Genomic DNA, 21,175 nt, shown 5'->3' on the forward strand with positions numbered 1-21,175 from the left:
TAGTAACTATAATTAATTACCTTTTCAAAGTAACTTGCCCAACACTGCTCAGGACACACATTTGTTTATAAGTTGATATTTTTGGAACATGAACACACGACAAAGGACTTTTTTGCCTCCTGGTGGACAAACTCTGTAACTACAACACTGTTTCTGACCTTTGACCTCATCTGTTGATGACTCTTCACCTCTGTCTCCTCTCACAGGGAGAAGATGATCTGCAGGATCCTGCTGCTCATCATCCTCACCTCATGTGTCTCTGGTTAGTTTACAGCTTCACTTTATGAACTCCAAATAAAGCTCAACAACAGATTTGTTCCAGTTCTCAGTGTGTCTGCTCCTCTCTTTCCCTCTCTGTCTCCTCAACAGGATCATTTGTAGTCAATGTGACACAGACCTCCTATCAGGCAGAGGAGAACCACAGCATCACACTGGAGTGGACGTTCACCACCAAACCTGACAGATCCACCAAAACTCTTTTTATCTACTGTGAACAGAAAACTGAGCTTAAATCCCCAGTCCTGTATCATGTTCATGAAGGTGTTGAGGTATCAGAGTCTCAGGATGCAAAGTTTTCAGGACGAGTCCAGAGTGACAAAGACGCCCTCAGAGAAGGACGAATCAGACTTCAACTGTCCAGACTCAGGACTGATGACTCGGGTCTGTACCTGTGTGAGGTCAACACTGATTATGGCTTCAGTGTTGGAAGATGTCGACTCAACGTCACTGGTGAGATGATTCAGTAGAAATTAATAGTCACTTTTTGTAAACATCTTTATCACTGCTGAACTGACTGAACTGTTTAACAATAGACTTCATGAAACTTTAACTCTATGAGTCATTTATAACTGTGATATTTAATATTATTAAAGTCCAGATGGCTGACATTTTCATTCTGGCCTTTCACAGCTGTTGTTCAGATCCAGTCTTGAGTGGAGAAGTAAAGAGTTGGGGACAGAACATGCTGAGCACTATACAGGGTCTAACAGCACTAACAGCTCCTCTGGCTGCTTTCATTTTGGTTTATTGTAGGAAGGAAATAAAAGAGCAAAATCAAAAAAACGACATCAACCTACAGACTACATGACTCTCTTCCTTTAACTTGTGGCAGAAAATAACTTGTAGAATAAAATGTAAAATTTCCTGGTGCTGAATTTAAGTTAATGCAGCTGAAATAATCAGTGATTGTGTAAATAATGTTTCTATTGTAATAATTGTTCACAAAAAAGCTTCTTAAATCACTTTTGATGATTTCCACATAGTGATAACATTTTACCCCACACAGGGTTGTGTAGTGTTTGGGTCAGCTGGACCTGTATGACACACGTGCTTGTCATACTTTGATAACACACCACAGGACTTTTTTCCACATGACTTCCTCTTTATAAGTCAAACGTGATCTCCAAACATTTTTATATCTCTGCTCCTCGGCTTACTTCCTTCATTCAGGCTGTTTTTCTTTTCACCTCTGTAAAAAGACACAGATAAATATAAAGAAGAATGTTTTGTGCTGTGAATCATTCAGAGTTACTCTTACAGACTCACAGAATAAAAACACAGAGCCGGAAATCATCAGAATATTTTCACTTCATGTTCAGATCAGCGAATCGTCGTCATGGTGATTATGGACATCGAGTCACATGCTATGGAGTTTGACGGTGACCTGGGTCTCTGGTCAAAGATGGTCTGAGGTGTTAAATGTGAAGGGTCTCCATCTCTTTCTGACCAGCCTGGCTGGCGACCTTTGACCTCTCAGCCTGATGTTCATTCTTTCATTCATCCAGGCTCTAGGATACAGACTTAACAAGGCTTTCATGGACACATTTAAAATATGTCAATATAAACGTCTTGATGCATGCTCAAACATCCAGGTAAGTAAATCCATAAAGGTTGACTCTGTTCATCTGGACGTGGCATTGAACACTACATCCAGATGAACAGAATCAACCTTCTGGGATATCAATATACATTTAAAATGATATAAATATGATCTGCGGTGTTCAACGGTTACCTACCAACACCTACAGCAGCATGTTGTGAGGAGTTCAGCACTGTTGCCTCAAAGGAACAAGGAAAAATGTATTCATGTCTAATCAAGTTTCATTAAAAACTTTAATTTTCTTCCTTTGGTGAAGCTCTTGCTGCTGTGGTCATCCTCGTCTATAATACATATAAAACTGTGGATGTTGTTTCTTTATTCAGGAACATCCCCCAGCCTCCATTATTGATTTCATTGAGCTCAGAATCTGTCTACAGAGAGGATTTCTGTCCGGAAGGCAGCATCTTGAAACTTGAGGCGGACCATTGTGTGTCATCATATGTTCCGGGTCTCAGAGTTTTGTGATCATGTAGTTCAAAGTTCAGACTGGATTTAAAACAAGAACAAAAGTGAAGCATCAGGAACAAACATGAGATTCTTCCAACCGTCCAATCAGAGAAGCAGAAAACCTAAGCTCGTGTTCAGCTCGACATCTGAATTTATTCTACAGGACTTCTCTCTGAGCTTTTATGTTCTTCCTGAGCACTTTGTGCCATCTAGTGACATCTTTGAGTATTGCACTGGGGAAAATAGAGACTGGAGTACGATAAAACTGGTTCTGAATCAGTTTTTAAAGACACACACACAAAGCAAGGAGAAGGTGCTGATATCTACAATTTACGAGTTGTTTATAGAATGAACTGCACTGATATTTAAAAAACATATTTATTTCTTCATTTTGCATCAACATCAGGTTGTGACAAAATATTTGCATTTCTAAATCCATGACATATATAGATGAACAAATGTAAAGTTAATTTCTAGGAATATATCAAATAATCATTAAAAATAGACTCTGTAGCTCCACATGTAACAGTTAAGGCTATCAGTGCGTCCTGCAGGAAAAATTAAATAAACTGCAACCACTGCAGTGGAGGCAACCGGATGAAAACCCAACACTTTAATTTGCTATGAACACATTTCATGTTTTAAAATGTTCAGGGGTGAAGAAATGTTCTATTTTAGTCACAAGGTGGCGCCATGTTTATACTGATAAGGAAAAGGGAACTCTGACATTATTTCAAATCAAATCAAATCAAATCACTTTTATTGTCACGTCACATGTGCAGGTACACTGGTACAGTACATGCGAGTGAAATTCTTGTGTGCGAGCTTCTCAAGCAACAGAGTTGTGCAAAAATACAATAACGCAAAACAAACAAAAATATAAGAATGGCTAAATCTGAAAGTAATAAATATATGTACAATATATAAGAGTATATGCATTACTGGATGTGTATACTAAATATGTTTTTCTACGTGTGTGTGTGTGTGTGTGTGTGTGTGAGAGTGTGTATATACACATTTTACAAATGAAATAGAGTAGACAATAAAATAAGATATATAAAATATACAGAGGTTGGTAGTCGGACATGTGCAAAACAGTGGCATTAATGTACAGTATGGAGTGCATAATGTTGAAGTTCCAGTAGTGAGGGTGAGGTGTCTATGACGTGTTCAGCAGTCTGATGGCCTGGTGGAAAAAGCTGTCTCTCAGTCTGCTGGTACGGGACTGGATGCTGCAGAACCTCCTTCCTGATGGAAGTAGTCTGAACAGTTTGTGGCTGGGGTGACTGGAGTCCTTGATGATCCTCCCCGCTTTCCTCAGGCACCGCTTCCTGTAGATGTCTTGGAGGGAGGGAAGCTCACCTCCAATTATCCGTTCAGCACACCGCACTACTCTCGGGAGAGCTTTGCGGTTGTAAGCGGTGCTGTTGCCATACCAGGTGGTGATGCATCCAGTGAGGATGCTCTCAATGGCACAGCGATAGAAGGTCCTGAGGATGCGGGGGCTCATGCCGAATCTTTTCAGTCTCCTGAGAAAGAAGAGGCGCTGCTGCACCTTCTTCACTGTTTTGTTTATGTGTACTGACCATGTGAGATCCTCAGCCAGATGTACACCAAGGAAGCGGAAGCTGCTCACTCTCTCCACAGCGGCGCCGTTGATGGTGATGGGAGTGTGTACTTCTCTGCACCTCCGGAAGTCCACTATCAACTCCTTTGTCTTTGCGACGTTGAGGGTGAGATGGTTGTCTTGACACCAGTGGGTCAGGGCGCTGACCTCCTCCCTGTAGGCCGTCTCATCACCGTTGGTGATAAGACCCACCACTGTAGTGTCATCCGCAAACTTCACAATGATGTTGGAGTTTCTAGCGGCCGTGCAGTCGTAGGTGTAGAGTGAGTACAGGAGAGGGCTCAGTACACACCCCTGTGGAGCACCAGTGTTCAGTGTGATGGGGGATGAGGTGGTGCTGCCCAGTCTGACCACTTGGCGTCTGTCAGAAAGGAAGTTAAGGATCCAGCTGCAGAGGGAGCTGCTCAGTCCTAGATCCTGCAGTTTCCTGTCCAGCTTCGAGGGAACGATAGTGTTGAATGCTGAGCTGTAATCTACAAACAGCATTCTCACATATGTGTCTCTCTTCTCCAGGTGTGACAGGGCAGCATGGAGTGTCAGGGCTATGGCATCATCAGTGGACCTGTTGTGGCGGTAGGTACCGCCACTTCCATTGTAGACTCAGAAGACTTGAAATGAGTGTTGCAGGAAAACCAGGATTAGATCATGTGATGGTGACTGGTGGTCAGTGTTGGGAAGGTTACTTTTAAAATGTATTCCATTACAGATTACAGAATACATTCCCCAAAATGTATTCTGTAACGTATTCCGTTACGTTACTCAATGAGAGTAACGTATTCTGAATACTTTGGATTACTTAACATATTATCATGCTTTTTACAACTACGTGAATGTACTATTGCTGTGTGATTTAATTATGTCACTGAAGGTCCGCGGCTCCGAACCGTAGTAAAGGGACCTCTGACTAATACGGGTTCCGTGTCGGGCTCGTAGCTGAAAAATAGCTTTACTTTGTTGTCTGGGTCAACTTTGCTTGTGAGAGACAGAGAGAGGCGTTGAAAGGCTGCTCCAACGGAACTTATTGTTTCGGAGGAAAACACGAACACAGCGTACAGTCAAGTCTTAATAGCTTACTTACAACTGGGCTCGTGAGGCACTTTTCTAGGCTGCAGTGGTTATTATTATATTTACATGATTACAGCTCCCATTTTTGCTCGATGACAACTCGTAGGGGAGAGCGGGGTAAGTTGTCACACAGGTAAGTTGTCACACTGTTCATAACTCCAACACTAGAGGCTCTATCTCAAAAATGAAATAGCCACTTTGTGTGACTTCTTCTTCTATAGTCAACCTCCTGTTCACGTGGTCAAGACTGCTCTAATCTGAGGTGAGCACATCTTTTTTATTTTTTTGACCGAAAAGGAAAAATAAATCACTTTAAATTTTCTTCAGTACAACTTTGTTAGGTATAGATGTTACAAATTATTATTTTACACAAAATAGAGGAGACATTAACGTGTCTTTTGATACTTCAGCTGATGTGCTATGTTGAGCTAACCCTGACATTTAGCCAAAATTAGCATAAATGTCAGTTTGGGGCAAGTTGTCTCATTAACTTTGGGGCAAGTCGTCACATGTGACAACTTGCCCCAGTACAAATAAATGCTCCAAAAAATTGTGATATTGTAGGCTAATTCATTTGTATTTGTAATAAGGTTTTTGAAGAAAGGAAGGAGAGGCAGGAATTAAGGAAGGAAGGAAGAAAGTAAGATGGTTCGAAATTATCAACGAAAGACAGAGCGTGGCAGAACACCACCTGACATTATGTTAAAGGCAGTCAGGCAGGTAAAGATGCAGAACAAATCAATCAGAAGTACAGCAAAGGATTTTGACATAAATTACCGTACTCTAACTCGGTATTGTCAAAAGATTACCAGAGAAGAAATGTCACGGTTCTGGGTCCGTCGGACCCAGTATTTTGAGTTTATTATGTTTTGGTTTACTTTTGCATCATGGATTATTCTTTATGTTTCTCTGGTACTTTGTGTTTCAGTTATCTTGGTGTTTTGGATTGTTTTCTCATTCTCTTGTGGTGGTGGTGATGATGGTTGTTATTAGAGTTCATGGTTCTGTTTATTCCGTGCTTTAGGATTTGTGGTTTCATGTATTGTTTGAGTTCCATGTGGTATTTTCTGTCTCTCAGTGTTAAGTCTGCGTGCTTGTTCAGTAATTCATGTTTCCCGTTTTATTGTGAAAGTCTTTGTCTTATGTTAGTGTGTGCAGCTTGGTTCCCCCGTCTCGTTAGCTCTGATCTCTCCCAGCTGTGTCTCCCTTCCGTTGCCCATTCCCTCATTACTACCCTGTGTATTTAAGCCCTGTGTTTTCCTCAACCCGGTGTCGCGTCGTACCATCAGACTATGCCTGTGTGTTTCCATGTTAGTGTTCAGTACTCGCTACCATTGCTCAGTTTATGTTTTGTTTTCGTGCCAGCAATAAAGCTGAGGTTTAAGTTACAATTCAGTGTCTGAGTCCTGCGATTGGATCCACCTCTCCATCCGCCTGCACACAGAGCCCTGACAAGAAATTGAAAGTCAGACAGCCATGCCAACAACAATGGTTGGTTATACAATGCCAAGGAAGATTTTTTTCCCCTGATTTGGAAAAGCAGCTTGTTGAGTATATTACTAGGTCAGCTGACATTTATTTTGGTCTGTCACCAAGTGAGGTCAGAAAGCTTGCCTACCAGTTTGCTGTGGCACACGAACTGAAGTTTGTGCCTTTGTGGGCAGAAAAAGAAAAGGCCAGCAAAGAGTGATTTACAGGCTTTTTAAAGCGGCATACAACATTGTCACTGAGAAAGCCAGAAGCAACTAGCCTTGCCAGGGCAAGTAGCTTCAACAGAGAGAATGTCAATGCTTTCTTTGACAACTTAGAGAAAGTGTTATGCAAATATGAGTTTGGACCAGGAGACATTTGGAATGTTGATGAAACTGGGGTCACCACTGTACATAAACCAGACAAAGTGTTGGCCAGACGTGGATTCAAACAAGTAGGGTCATTGACCTCTGCTGAAAGGGGAACCCTTGTCACACTGGCCTGTGCTGTCTCAGCCATAGGGAATAGTTTACCTCCATACTTTATTTTCCCGCGTGTCCACTTCCGTGACCATTTCCTGATCAACGGGCCACCCGGCAGCAAAGGAGGGGCAAATTCCTCTGGATGGATGAAAGACACACTTTGTTGACTTCCTGCAACATTTCAATGAACATACAAAGTGTTCAAAGGAGAAGCCCTGTTTACTCCTTTTGGACAACCACGAGTCTCATCTGTCCATTGATGGACTCAATTATGCCAAAGAAAATGGCATAATCATGCTGTCATTCCCACCCCACTGCTCACATCGGCTCTAACCATTAGACAGGTCTGTCTACGGGCCACTAAAGAGGCACATCAACAGCACGTGTGATGCCTGGATGAGGAACAACCCTGGGAAGACAATGTCTATTTATGACATTCGTGGGATTGTGGCAATTGCATATCCTCTGGCTGCAACCCCATTGAACATTCAGGCTGGTTTTAGGGTGGCTGGGATTCAGCCTTACAACAGAAATGTATTTCTGGAAGCCGAGTTTGCACCATCCTACGTCACAGATCGCCCTATTCCGGACCCTGCCCTGCCAGGCCCCAGCACCAACTCTGCACTGCCAGGCCCCAGCACTACCACTGCACTGCCAGGCCCCAGCGCCAACTCTGACCTGCCAGGCCCCAGCACTACCTCTGCACTGCCAGGCCCCAGCACTACCTCTGCACTGCCAGGCCCCAGCACCAACTCTGCACTGCTAGGCCCCAGCACCAACTCTGAACTGCCAAGCTCCAGCACCATCTCTATCACGAGCTCACCCTTACCCAGCACTGCAATTACTGACAGCGGACTACCAACTCCAGAGGACATCCGGCCATATCCAAAAGCTGGCCGCCGAAAACCATCCAGCAAAGGAAGAAAACGACGCAAATCAGCAATTCTAACCGACACGCCAGTGAAGCAGCAACTAGAAAAAGAAAAGAATAAGGCTGAATCTAGCAAAAAGCTGTTTCAAAAGAGAGGGACGCGAGGGGGGAAAACATCTGGACCTATGAAGAACAACGCAGCTAAAAGAAGAAAAATAATTCAAGAGTCATCATCAGATGATGAAGAGTGCTTCTGCCTTGTCTGTGTGGAGCCATTTTCAAACAGTCATCCAAAAGAGACCTGGGTAAAATGCGTAAAATGCAACAAATGGGCCCATGATGCTTGCACCTCAGGCCAGGCAATTTATGTGTGCCAGAATTGTGACTCTGAAGTTGAGTCTGATTAATCAGAAATAGGGCATCTGTTTTGTTCAGAGGATAAACATCTTAAGTAAAGCAAGTTATTTGCAGCATTCCATTCAGTTATGATGGATTTATGTGCAAGCCAGAGAACATTTGAGTTTAAAGTTCAAACTAAAGTTTTCTTTCTACTTAATGTTTTGATTAAAATGTGTATTGGATTGAAATAATTGTTTTTTTCCAAATTCTCTTGGCATAATTGTTCAAATTTCCAGTTTTGGTTTGAATTTAACAATTAAAATCAATAATCACAATTAAGTATTTGTGTTCTTATTTTAAGATAATCTAGTGTGACAACTTACCTGCCGATGGGGCAAATTGTCACAAGTGCATATTCTCCATTCAACAGTCTACAACTCCGTAATGAGATAAGATATGAAAATGTAATGAATACATCATATGTGCCCGAGACTTCCTTCTTTCATTTGGTGAAACATTTATTACGTTGTGATGTATGTTGATCAGTAAAAGTTAGTGTGAAAAGTGTGACAACTTACCCCGCTCTCCCTACTAGGTCCAATGACATGAAGAGATTCCTTGAAAAGGCAAGAAGGAAGAATACACTGAGCAGAATTAGGAGGTCTGAAGTGATAGATCACTTGCTTTAAGACAGAAAAAATCACAGGCTCAAACTGTTGAAAAACAGTAGAGCACTTACGTCTAACACTCCCTGTGAATGTTGAGACCTTAAAGCTGAGATTTTTTCAGTTAAGTGTTTCAAAAAGTTTTCACAAAGTGCAAAGGAAGCCTCCATAGGAACAGTGGCACAGGGGTTAATCACAGAATTAAAAATATTAAAAAGAACTTGGGGCCTGTGACTGTTGGTAGAAATTATACTGGACAGAAAAGCAGATTCTGCAGATTTAACAATCTTCTGATATGTTGATAAGCAGTCATGTAGGATGCCCAAAAATACCTCGAGTTTGTCCTTCTTCTATTTTCTCTCTGCATGTCGACATTCGCGTGATTTCATTCAGCCAAGGTTGACATGAAGATTTAGTGCATTTAATTCCGAGTGGAGCAACAGAATAAATGATGCCGGAGCATGTGCAGTTAAAACGGTTAGCTCGCTCTTCAACTGGTTGTTTTGCACTAAGGCTGGCAGGAGTGATGAGAAGTCATTTTAAAACTGGAAAATGAGAAAGACCCGGCGTGATCAGGTAAATGCTGAAAACTAAGCACCACTCAGAGTCAGCGCCAGGCCCTAGGATTTTAGTGGCCTTAAACAAGATTTTATATATAGACCCAAAGGACTTCCAGCACAACCACCAAATCACACACACTGCTAATAAGCATAATAAGCAGTGTGCAGCAAGCAACACAGAAAGTCATGTGAACCCCTCTAGTGTTTGTTGGAGACAAACACAACCGCCTGCAGAGCACAAGGATGCACCGGCACCTTGTGTGCCAACCACATTATAACACACCCATAATGCAATTTATTGCACAATACTCTTGTATGTATGAGATCCCCAAGTTGCTTATTTTACACACGGTATCATACAATCTGAATATAAGAGAGAAACCATACAAAGAACCAATAAGCTCCATTATTACTATTATTACTATTATTATTATTATTATTATTATTATTATTATTATTATTATTATTATTATTAAGAAGCCTCTGTTTGTGCACATGGATCAGTTGACTGTTATTAAAAGTTGTGGACAAAGTCAGTGAAACAGACCAATCAGCAGATAATGACTGATAACTGACTGATGGCTGTTTTTGGGTCTCATTTTGATTCTGAGTGAAGTTAAAACATTGACTTTACTGTGGAATTAATTTTTAATGTTGCTCAAAGTATTATTATAGCTCAGACAAATATAACGTGTAAAAATATGAACACTGTGACGTGATGACAGTATGAGGACTTTCATCTACAGACCATTATAGTGATCTGTCTAAGGTACATACTTTATGTATTTTATGACAGCAGTAAAAGAAAGAGGTAATCGTAAAAGCATACCTGATGAAATGGTGCTACCTTGTGACTGAAAACCTTTCTGCAACACTTTCATGATATGAGGTATAAGACACAGGGTTTCTTCAGCCAGGGGCGGATCTAGAAGGGTGGCATGGGGTGGCAAGTGCCACCCTAAAATGATCCCTTGCCACCCCAAGTGCCACCCCAGTTTTGCATATGACAGTGTTCTTTATTAAAATAAGATAGCATTAACAGTTTGAGCGTAGTTACAGTCAACAGTGAATATAAATGCTAAAACTGAATATATTGCATAGTGTTCCCCCCCTCCACCATTAACAAATGGTTCAGCCCATAGCAGGACCGGCTTTTTTCTTGTTTTCAGTAGCAAGCGATGCTTATGATTGTGCCAGGGCACATTTTGAACAACACCATGGGAATTTCGCTTTTTACACAGGTGGTTGGATGTTACACTCTGGAAATGGAAGGAAGGTGAGTGTTATTAACCCTCTGTGGTCCACGGACACGCTGCACCTCCAAATCACATGACTGATGTAAGCTGACATGGCAACAAGCTGCAGCCAAGCTGAGTCTCTATTTCAGCCCATATTGAAAGTTTGGACTTCAAAGTTTTTAAATTTTAATTACAGGCCAGTAAATCCAGAGTTATGATAATATATATAAGCCACGCTTTTTTCTAAATACTGTCGTCACGTTTTTGTGTGTGTGTGTTTTAAGCGTTTTCTAAGGACAGCGCGAAAACAGTAAAGAAAGGGAAAAAAGCCACTGCTTTCCTATCGGTGGAAAAATGTACCATGTCGACCAATTTAAAAAAAAGTCAATTTGTGTGATTTGGTTGTTTAGGAAGAGGGGAGAGTTTTGGGAGTGACGGTAACGGCAGCGAGACAGAGCGAGCGAGTGAGAGAGGGAGAGTTTTTAGATGTGGGAGATTTGTGACGTTTAGTGTGGAGTGTATACTTAGTGTGTTGTGTTGTCTTGTGTAGTTGTTCTGTTGTGTAGTCGTTTTGTTTTGTTTTGTGTGTACATTTGTAATGTAAACACTATCACTAAGTAGAAAACCAGCGGAGTGATACACCTGCTGTTGTCAGGCCTGCAGGTTTATCCCTGTGCTGCTCTCCTCTGTCTTTTGGTGGACAAACTTTTTGTTTTACTGGTACACATCATTTGTGGGGCATCTTATTGCAACACCTGATTGTTCTTTCATTTTAGTTTTAGTAATATTTTTAAATGGTTGTACAAAATGAAAAAAATGGCAGGTGTATTGGCTGCATTTTTAAATAAATAGTTGTATATGTTTACAAAATGTAGACTTTATATTTGCATTTCAAGTTATAAAAATTTACTCAACATGTCTGTGGTTTTTTTACAGTAAAAAAATACTACTAGGATTTTAAGTTCTTTGTGTGATTTCAGATCAGTAATAGTACTATTAATAGTAATAGTAGTACTAATGCAGTACGTCAGTGAAAAAAAAACAACTAAATTCAGTTGAGCTGAAAAGAATGATACCAAACAAGGCAAGGGGGAAAAAAGTAAAATGAAACAATCTGAGGGTGAAATACAAACGTAAACTCAAATGGAGTCAAAAATGTCCGGCTGTATTTCAGACCTCAGTGGGTTAATCCAACAAATCATGAAAAATTAGGTTTAAATTTTTGTTCATGACAGTGCAGATTACTGACATTTTGTGTAATTTAAGCTGTAACAATGTGATTGTTTTCTAACAAAAAACAGTGTGAAACTCAAGTTAGACTTGTGTTTGTAAATGAACCACCCCATGTTGTGTAGCTTTCTGGATTTTATACTTATTGGGCTACATATTTATTTATTATACAGGCTATACAGTACATAACATCAAAACTCACATGTTTTATGTAACTAAAGTGTTTAATTATGTGGGCTACAGACAATAATTAAGTTATAGACTATATTTAAGTTTGAAAAAAAAAGGCTTTGATTTTGCCACCCCATTTGATTTCTTTGCCACCCTCATGCCACCCTAAGAAAATTTCTCTAGATCCGCCCCTGTCTTCAGCATGAACAGCCACTCTGATGCCACTCGAAAACGGGAGAATCTCTGCCGCCATATCGGCCACTCTGCCAGCTGTGTAAAGTCGAACGGCTCCGGAGGTTCAAATTTAGCCATCTCGTGAAGTTAATTCTGACACATTGAACTGTAGCAACAGTGTACGTGGCTACATCAATGCTCAGTAACAACCACACCTAGGGGGTGTGAAAATTTAGAGGCTGCATCCTCCTGAGGCCGCAAATGGCCGAATAATACGTCCTCTTTTTCCCCGAATTTGAAGGATGGGTTGGGTGTATCCTTCGTGAATAACTGAATTCTTAATTTGTATACTTTAATAGAGTTTATTAAAAAAACGAAGAAGAAAGAAAGACCTGAGGCAAAGCCGAAACTAAGGCTGGGACCCGCTCATCCGATGCTGGGCTTCAGTTCCCCGTGGAAAAAAAAAGATAAACGTTCACAAGAAGCTCTCTAAGTTAACCCAGGGTTTTTCCGGAGAGTTCTTGTGAAGGTGTTGGCAGCATCAAACTAATCTAACGGTCATCTACGAATCTAATTCACGGGTCATATCTTTGTTCTCCCACAGAAAATGATCCTTATTACTGCCAACTGTTCCAGAGATGTGAAAATCGACAATACAGAGACTTTAAAATATACCAGTAAAACGCAACACTGTTGTAAAAAGGAAGGTGAGAGACGGACGCTTCAGTAAATCAAAGTGGAATGAATGTGATTGGTTGAACGGGTGTTCTTGCTGTGTGTTCTGTGTTATCTGCATTTGCATCAGCGTAAAAGAGACTCAGAAGCAGATTAGAATCAATCAGAACAACATTTATATATTATAATAAATCACCAAATGAATTCACTGTTTGCTCTTCATTTAGTGATTTTAGTACAGTAGGCTTCACACGCTCCTCATATAAAACATACCCCCCCCCCCCCTTCATATCATCACTTCAAACACGCTGTAAAACACTGAGTGAAAAGGTGGCGATTCCATCTGATGAATAACCGAAACATCAAGCCTGCTCCGACAGTTTGAGTTTTCATTATCTCAGCTGCAGACAAGCTGCCGTTTAAAGGTTTGAGAGCAAAGACTAGGCATAAAAACGAACTTCAAACAAAGACTCTACGTAATTACAGTGTCTCTGTTTAAATATCACTTATGTAAAATTGTTTTTAGCCAAAATGAAAAAGGAATAAAGTTGCGTGTATGACTTTATTACTGATGCTCATCAGGGAAACACTCAGGCAGACCCGTTATTTTCATCATCAACACGTTTTCATGTGTTGATGAACGACCGTTTGTTAGTTTCAAAGAGACATGATGGGTATTTCCCAAAGTTTGACCTGTGTTGATTGATCCGCTCAGGGTCCGCGGTTACCATGGTTACTGCTGAAGCTGCTATGAATTAAACAGCTGGCACTGCGATGACTTACTGGCGATATGAGTGTTTTTCATTACCAAAGAATTGTCTGACGTGGCTGTGTCCTCGGAAATCTGCACATGCACCCACGAGATGAATAAATATTTTTTTAAAAAGATGATGTAATCATTTCTGGAAGCTGGAGTTTTCAGTATACAAGAACAACATGCTGCTTCAGACACTGATCCTCCTGGTGGAAGTGCACCTTCTCTTTCTTCTTTGTATAAAAAATAATTTTAATGTTAGTTTAAATTCAAAAAACACAATTAATATATATATATATATATGTATATATATATATGAACACCAGATAATAAAGAAAAGTGAATGGTTCAGTCTAATGTGTGCTTCAGTGAGACATTAAACTTCAGTAAAACTATGCAGTTATGAAACGTAACTTTAATATGAGCCAAACCGATTTGATTAGTTGTAAATAAAAGTGTGAAGTAAACGTGACTCGACAGACAGAACCTAATTATGCCCAGTGTTTAATCTCCACTGAGAGCTAAGACTCAGCGAAGTTTTAAAGCTGTGTGCTGGTGACGGTAAACTGTGAGTATCACCAGGTTACATGGGCGCTACAGAAACACAGAGACACGAAACCAGGTGGAATTGTTATTCAAATGATTTCATTGTTGGTGAAGATAATACTGATACTAACACATCCATATCTGCCACACAGAGCTCTACATTTACTGCTCATTTAGAACAAATGACTGTCTCAGCAAACGAGGACACAATCACACAGTCCACTGTCTTTGTTAGATGCGCGCCTGTTTCAGCAAAATACACAAATTCCCTCCAACACAACGTCCGGCCCACTGTGCGGCTCCACCAATGAGCTCCGAGGGCCTGCGCAGTGGTATTAGCATACAGCCTGTATAAAAAGCGCTGCTCTCAGTCATAGAGCTCATTCGTTACTGCAGAGTATCGAAGAAGGAAAATGCCTGAACCCGCCAAGTCCGCGCCCAAGAAGGGCTCCAAGAAAGCCGTGACCAAGACCGCCGGCAAGGGCGGCAAGAAGAAGAGAAAGACCAGGAAGGAGAGCTACGCCATCTACGTGTACAAGGTGCTGAAGCAGGTCCACCCCGACACCGGGATCTCCTCCAAAGCCATGAGCATCATGAACTCGTTTGTCAACGATATCTTCGAGCGCATCGCTGCCGAGGCATCTCGCCTGGCCCACTACAACAAACGCTCCACCATCACCTCCAGGGAGATCCAGACCGCAGTGCGCCTGCTTCTCCCCGGTGAGCTGGCCAAGCACGCCGTGTCTGAGGGCACCAAGGCCGTCACCAAGTACACCAGCTCCAAGTAAACTGGCTATCAGACGTCAACCCAACGGCTCTTTTCAGAGCCACACACTTTAAACTGACGAGCATACTTCCTACTGACAAATATGCAGTTACTATGTTGCCACAGATGTAGACCTTTGTGTCACTGGGTGGTATTAATCCGCTGCAATGACCCAGACGACTGAAATGTTTTCCTACTTTTTAGATTGTGGAAAGACAAACTCACTACAAACGCTGAATAGGGCTTTGGAGTTGACGTCACGCCGCAGTGCATTGTGGGATCGCGGCGCCATGTCCGCCGTTGTCCTATCCCGATATCTTCGCGTACCTTGTCTGTGGAGTCAGCGCATAGGGGAAAGCATTTTCGTAATTATAAATCCCTAGAGGCGCACATCTAACTCACAAACGGTTGGGTACAAGATTTGGCCGTTAAGCCTCCACGTTGTGTACATTGACCATATGACCAAGATACAGCCAGAGGTTGCACATAACATTGACTTCTCCTCAGCACCTGGCCCAGAACTTGCTCTAGATGAACGATTCATGATTGATGCCATGTAAATAGTTTGCATTTCATGTGTATGTACATGTGAACAGATCTTGAATTACAAAAAAATATATTTATATATTTATGTTTTTTGTTTTATTGAAACCACTTTACAGAAAGTACAATTATTTACAATGAACTGTACATGCAACACAGCAGTTTTATGAATATTCAACAAGAGCAAGTTTCATTTGGCCCTGGTTTGACAACCACACTGGGGCACATATTCACCAAAACACAGCACACCTTAACATTCTTATCAAGCAGTGTTGTCTTCACCCTCACATGATATGAGTAATCGGATTGGCATTGTAGTGTGTAGTATTTTGAACTTGTTACGCAAACTACCTATTACTCGCTCAACATGAATTCTCAGGTGGGCGATTGCTCTCGTTTGGGGATGGCAGAGAACTCGATATCCGCTCGTCTGACCGCTGCAATCCAAGCCTGACGTCTTCGTTTAGTAATATCGGATACATGAGATTGTGAGATTATATTATCTTATGCCATGTTATACCCCTAATTAAAGATTGTGAAATTATTATGTAGTTTTAGTTTGCATTATTCTCCTGAATTAGAAGAAGGTGATAACTATTACATGTATTAAACTGATTTGTATTACATTAGACTGCTGATTTATTGTGAATGAATGATATTGTTTATGATGCATTATACTGCTGAGTTATAAGAAATACTGTTTTCAGAGAGTCATGGCCTTATTTGTCTGATTAGAAAAGAACAGAACATACTGCACAGGAAGCCAAGGTCATAACTTAGGCCCCATAAGAGAGAAAGAATGTAAATGTTTAGGTTTTTACGAGTAGGTGGGGGCCACTAGAGGCTATAACAGTTTGAGTAACCCTCCACCAGTTTGAGATTTGCTGTGACCCTCTGCATGCATGTCTCCCCATCCGGATGGTTTATGCTCAAAAGTGTTGAATTGTATGTAATAAAGAAATTGTTGATTGAGCATTTATACACCGAGTATTGTCCTTCCTTCAGCCCAAAGATCGAAAGAATTGGGAGGATTTAACAAGATCCCTCCGGTTGCCTCCAGGAGGGGAAACGATGAAAAGAGAGCCCATTTTCCAGCTTCTTGCCTTCCCTATCGTGTGATCTACCGTTGCAACCGACAACACAGTACGTACGAACCATAGCTGACGCTTCCATGTGCTTTGTCTGGCCTACTGTCATGGCGTGACATGTGAGTTTGTATTTGGCACTTGTGTTTCAGTTCCAAGTATACTTTTTCTATTGTTCCTGATATGCAAAATTGAGTTAGTCATTACACTAAAATGCTGTGGCACAGAAAACTAGTGTCAACATTCATGCTGCAGCTTTCTGTTGTACTGTCTTGTGTCTTTATCGTTTTAGTCGTCTGTATTCGTTTTGTCGCAGTTTCTCCATACATGCAATTTTTGTGGTCCTGTGTCTGTTATATGCAGCACTATGCTCTTTTCTTTGCAAGCTCCTTTGACCAGTATGCTCTCGCTTCACTGTGTACTGTACTGCACATGGTTGAAATGACAAACCCATCTGACTTGATGTGCACTTTATAAACACACAATTAGGATACAAAGGGGTTGTTTGTTGGACTATTAGAGGGCAAAAATGTACACTAAGAAAGATATGAATTGGTATCATTACTTATTTCTTTCTTCTTTTTTTTTGTATTTTTTCCCCACTTGTGCCCCTGGATGGATGACACCTTTAGCATTTGCCTATGCCACAGTCAGGCTCTGCTGTGTCCTTCGCATCCAACTTTCCTAGCGATGCCCAAAGAGGAATTTCCATCAAAGCATCTTCAATCTAATTCCTAATTTGATGGCTCTGTAGCCACCTTTCACTTTCTAGCTGCCTTTATATGATGCAACTATTGTAGTAATTGCTGTGCATAACATGGAGTTGTACAGGGGGGATGATTTCTTTTGGTGTTCAGAGGTGAATTTTGGTAATCAGTCTCTCACTAAACCCACTCCTGTGACTGGTCATCACATGATGGAGTGGATGGAAGATATCAGCATTATACTTATCATGGACAAAAATCTGTGTTTACATGTTTTTCAGTAGGTGGAAGAATCACAGAATCCTCCAGAAAGAGCAGCAGAGATATACTGGGCATAAATAAAGACACTATACTAGATTAAACTGAGGTCGCTATCCAGGACATGAGATAAGCTTTATTAGTCCCAGAGCTGGGAAATGCACCAACGTGGGCAGAACAGGATAAAATAAATAACAAATATTAACAACAATATTACTATGATTAAATAAATAAAATAGATACAATGATAAAATAATGTTTGACTAGTAGTGACTGTAGAAAAGCCTGTGTTAGGGTGAACTACATTACCCAGCAGCCTCTGGGCAGTGATGGGATTCATGGGATTTCGGAGCTGGATGGTGTTCGTTCGTTCCTGGGCTGGCGATTGAGGAGAGAGCTGCTGGGAAGGGAAGCAAATAGCCCATCCTGTATTTGTTGGGGATGGTGTGCGTCAATTAAAAGTGAGTTAATGTTCCATGCTCAAGAAGTTTACCCTGCTACTTGTGTGTATTGGGTTTAGTGGCCGTTAGCATATGTGCTAGTTAGCGATAGCTATGACAGCCCAGTTATTTGATTGTTTTGGGCTTGTTCTTGCTCTGTTTGGTCCACCTGCCAATTGATGTGAATTTGTACGCTGAAACAGCGCTGCATTACGTAGTGGTTAAGTAGGGGGCTGACTGTTTACTAGGTGCATCATCATAAGTGGGTCATCTCTTGTGTTGGAGTGCCCTCTTGTGGCGCCTTTTGGGTAGTGCCTCAGTAAATGTGAAACCGTAAGTGATATCAAACTGATTTGTGGTGGAGGGATTTGTTACCAGTTTTCTTAATCTTTGATCCGTATTCATGCCTGTTCTATTATTGTTCTGTTTCCTATGCCCTGTTCTTAATCATAGAAACCACACCATATCATCCCTCCACATCCTCCTACTGTATGCCATACCTTCCTGTACCATCCATCTGACCGCCAATAAACTCCACCTGTGGTAATCTAATCCCTGGATGTCAGCCTCTCCTTCTGACCGAGGATAGTTACTATTGCAGCACACCCCAGCATTAAACTGACGTACACCATTCTGTACAGTGACAACAAGACAAGGTTTAACAGTGAGATGGCTGGATGGGTGTTTTTTTTAGCAGGTATTCTCAATGTGTAATACTCAGTTACTGTCAGTGCGCCCCAGGGTGGCTGTGGCTACAATGTAGCTTGCCATCACCAGTGTGTGAATGTGTGTGTGAATGGGTGGATGACTGGTTGTGTAAAGCGCTATACAAATACAGGTCATTTACCATAGTGATCAGTTTGTGGATGTGTGTATTCACGTGTTCATTGACTGCTGTTGTTTATTGTAGAGTCAGTAACTGTAGAAGGAAACAGAGTCAATGCAGACTAAGAGATCAGAGCTAAAGTGTGGAAGCGAGCTGCTGTAAGGTCACTAATGAAGCTTCTGATGTGCAACAATGTGAGTGAAACTGTGCTTTGGTTAGAAGTGAGCAGCTGTCACAGAAGTGTCGCTGCTCCGTGGGCCTCCAGCAGCATCGGTGTGTTTGCTGGGAGCTCGCGGCGTCACTTTGTCCCACAGCTGCGCTCACCAGATGCTGCTTTTAACTCGGAGTGCGTGAACAAACATGTGTATCAGCTGGAAAATGCTTTTTAGGGAGCTCTGCTGCGGCTCTATCGGTTTTAGCAGAGAAAAGAGTGCAAGAAGCCGCCGAGCAGCGCTGAGCTTCGCACCGAGTCGCTGAGCTTTAGGAGCTCCACGAACCGAGAGCAGAGAGCACGAGAGCCCGACACGAGGCCTGCACCAGGAGACACAAGCCCGCTGTGGACTGCTCCACTGTCGGCCTGCAGTGCTGCTCACAAACTCACTTTGAGCTCTTTGATCCCGAGACACGAAACACAAAATGAAGCATTGCGGGGCACACGCGAGAGCTGCGCGCGCTGCCTTCACTCTCCACGGTTCTCATGGTGCGTTTAAGTGCAGCGTGGCGCTTCCGACTTGCCATCACTGTACCGTGAATCTCTTTGACTCTCGTTCAGACGCGAAAGAGGAAAATGTCCGAGGAAGCTCCCGCACCTGCTCCCGCCCCGGCCAAGGCGGCCAAGAAGAAGAAGACGACGGCTTCCAAGCCCAAGAAGGTCGGCCCCAGCGTGGGCGAGCTGATTGTGAAAGCCGTGGCCGCTTCCAAGGAGCGCAGCGGCGTGTCCGCAGCAGTGTTGCCAACTCCTCAGTAAGGAAAATCGCTATTGGTTGTCCTAAAAGTCGCTAGAAGTCGCTAAATGACGTCATCACCTAATTTGCATAATTGGTCATGCTAATATAATTGTAACCTATGTTGTTGGAGAGAGAAATAACATCGTGGAAGAGACATAAAGTGAGTAAAAACGTCCTAAATGCATTTAGAGTTTATTTAGAACTACAAATTAAATTTCTTTTAGCAATTATTGTTTTTTTTAATGTCACAATTCCAACCCTGCTCCTTTACCCGGGCTTGGACCGGCAAAAGTGATCCGAAATAGGCACTCTGGTGGAGTTACTTTGTGTGTGTGTGTTTATAAGTAGTTTTAAACCTTGTGATCCACAAAACAGCATAAGAGTAAAAGAGTAAAAGAAGAACTGACTGTGTTACAGCACCCGCTGCTTGTTGAGAGTAAAAGCGATATGCGCTTTCACGTCTTTTTTTAGCGACTTTTTTAAGAAAAAAAGTCGCTAGGGGGTCTGAAAACTCGCTAAATATAGCGACAAAGTCGCTAAGTTGGCAACACTGGTCCGCAGCCGCTCTCAAGAAGGCTCTGGCTGCCGGAGGCTACGATGTGGACAAGAACAAGGCCCGCGTCAAGACCGCCATCAAGAGCCTGGTGGCGAAGGGCACTCTGGTGCAGACCAAGGGCACCGGGGCCTCCGGATCCTTCAAGATGAACAAGAAGGCTACTGAGAGCAAAGCCAAGAAGCCCGCCAAGAAAGTCGCTCCTAAAGCCAAGAAGCCCGCCGCTGCCAAAGCCAAGAAACCGGCAGCAGCTGCTAAGAAGTCGCCCAAGAAGGCAGCAGCAGCCAAGAAGCCCGCAGCCGCTAAGAAGTCGCCCAAGAAGGCCAAGAAGCCCGCGGCGGCGGCCAAGAAAGCGCCCAAAAGCCCCAAGAAGGCGGCCAAGAGCCCCAAGAAGGTGCTGAAGAAGGCTCCCGCAGCAAAGAAGTCCCCCGCCAAGAAGGCCGCCAAGCCCAAAGTCAAGAAGGCAGCCACAGCAGCCAAGAAGAAGTGAGCTGCCACCACTCTCACACTCAACAACGGCTCTTCTCAGAGCCACCACAGCAACACACAAGAGCTCCTTCCTCACACTCACTCAACACTCTGTTATTCACAATAGTGTCCTTATTGTTAAAGCACACACTTTTCCCCATTTCTCTCATTACATTTACGACTTTTATTAGTATCATGATGCACATTAGTGCTGTCTGCAGAAGTCTACAACTCCAGAAAAGACAATACAAATATTAACAACTCAATATTTACAATCATACCTTCATAGTACAAGACATCACACCACTTCTTGTTTTACTATGAGACACTATCATACAAGAAATACACCTTTAAAAGTTATCACCTACATTTTAAAATATTCTATTACAAAA

The 21,175-nt window shown here is 42.2% G+C and overlaps 2 protein-coding genes and 1 pseudogene across 2 annotated transcripts; 2 read left to right on the forward strand and 1 right to left on the reverse strand.

Moving 5' to 3' along the window:
• Positions 1-21,175, reverse strand: part of LOC100696232 (histone H4-like) — a 144,120-nt pseudogene that overhangs the window by 70,823 nt on the left and 52,122 nt on the right.
• LOC109198965 (histone H2B 1/2) lies at positions 14,577-15,025 on the forward strand. The gene has a single exon (XM_019354328.2). It carries the CDS (start codon positions 14,607-14,609, stop codon positions 14,979-14,981), a length of 375 nt encoding a protein of 124 aa, XP_019209873.1. The 5' UTR covers positions 14,577-14,606; the 3' UTR covers positions 14,982-15,025.
• LOC109198948 (histone H1) lies at positions 19,282-20,852 on the forward strand. Its single transcript, XM_019354295.2, has 2 exons — positions 19,282-19,751; positions 20,316-20,852. The coding sequence occupies exons 1-2, from the start codon at positions 19,603-19,605 to the stop codon at positions 20,803-20,805; spliced, it is 639 nt and encodes a 212-aa protein (XP_019209840.1). The 5' UTR covers positions 19,282-19,602; the 3' UTR covers positions 20,806-20,852.

This window comes from Oreochromis niloticus, linkage group LG3, assembly GCF_001858045.2.
Source record: "Oreochromis niloticus isolate F11D_XX linkage group LG3, O_niloticus_UMD_NMBU, whole genome shotgun sequence".
NCBI lineage: Eukaryota > Metazoa > Chordata > Actinopteri > Cichliformes > Cichlidae > Oreochromis > Oreochromis niloticus.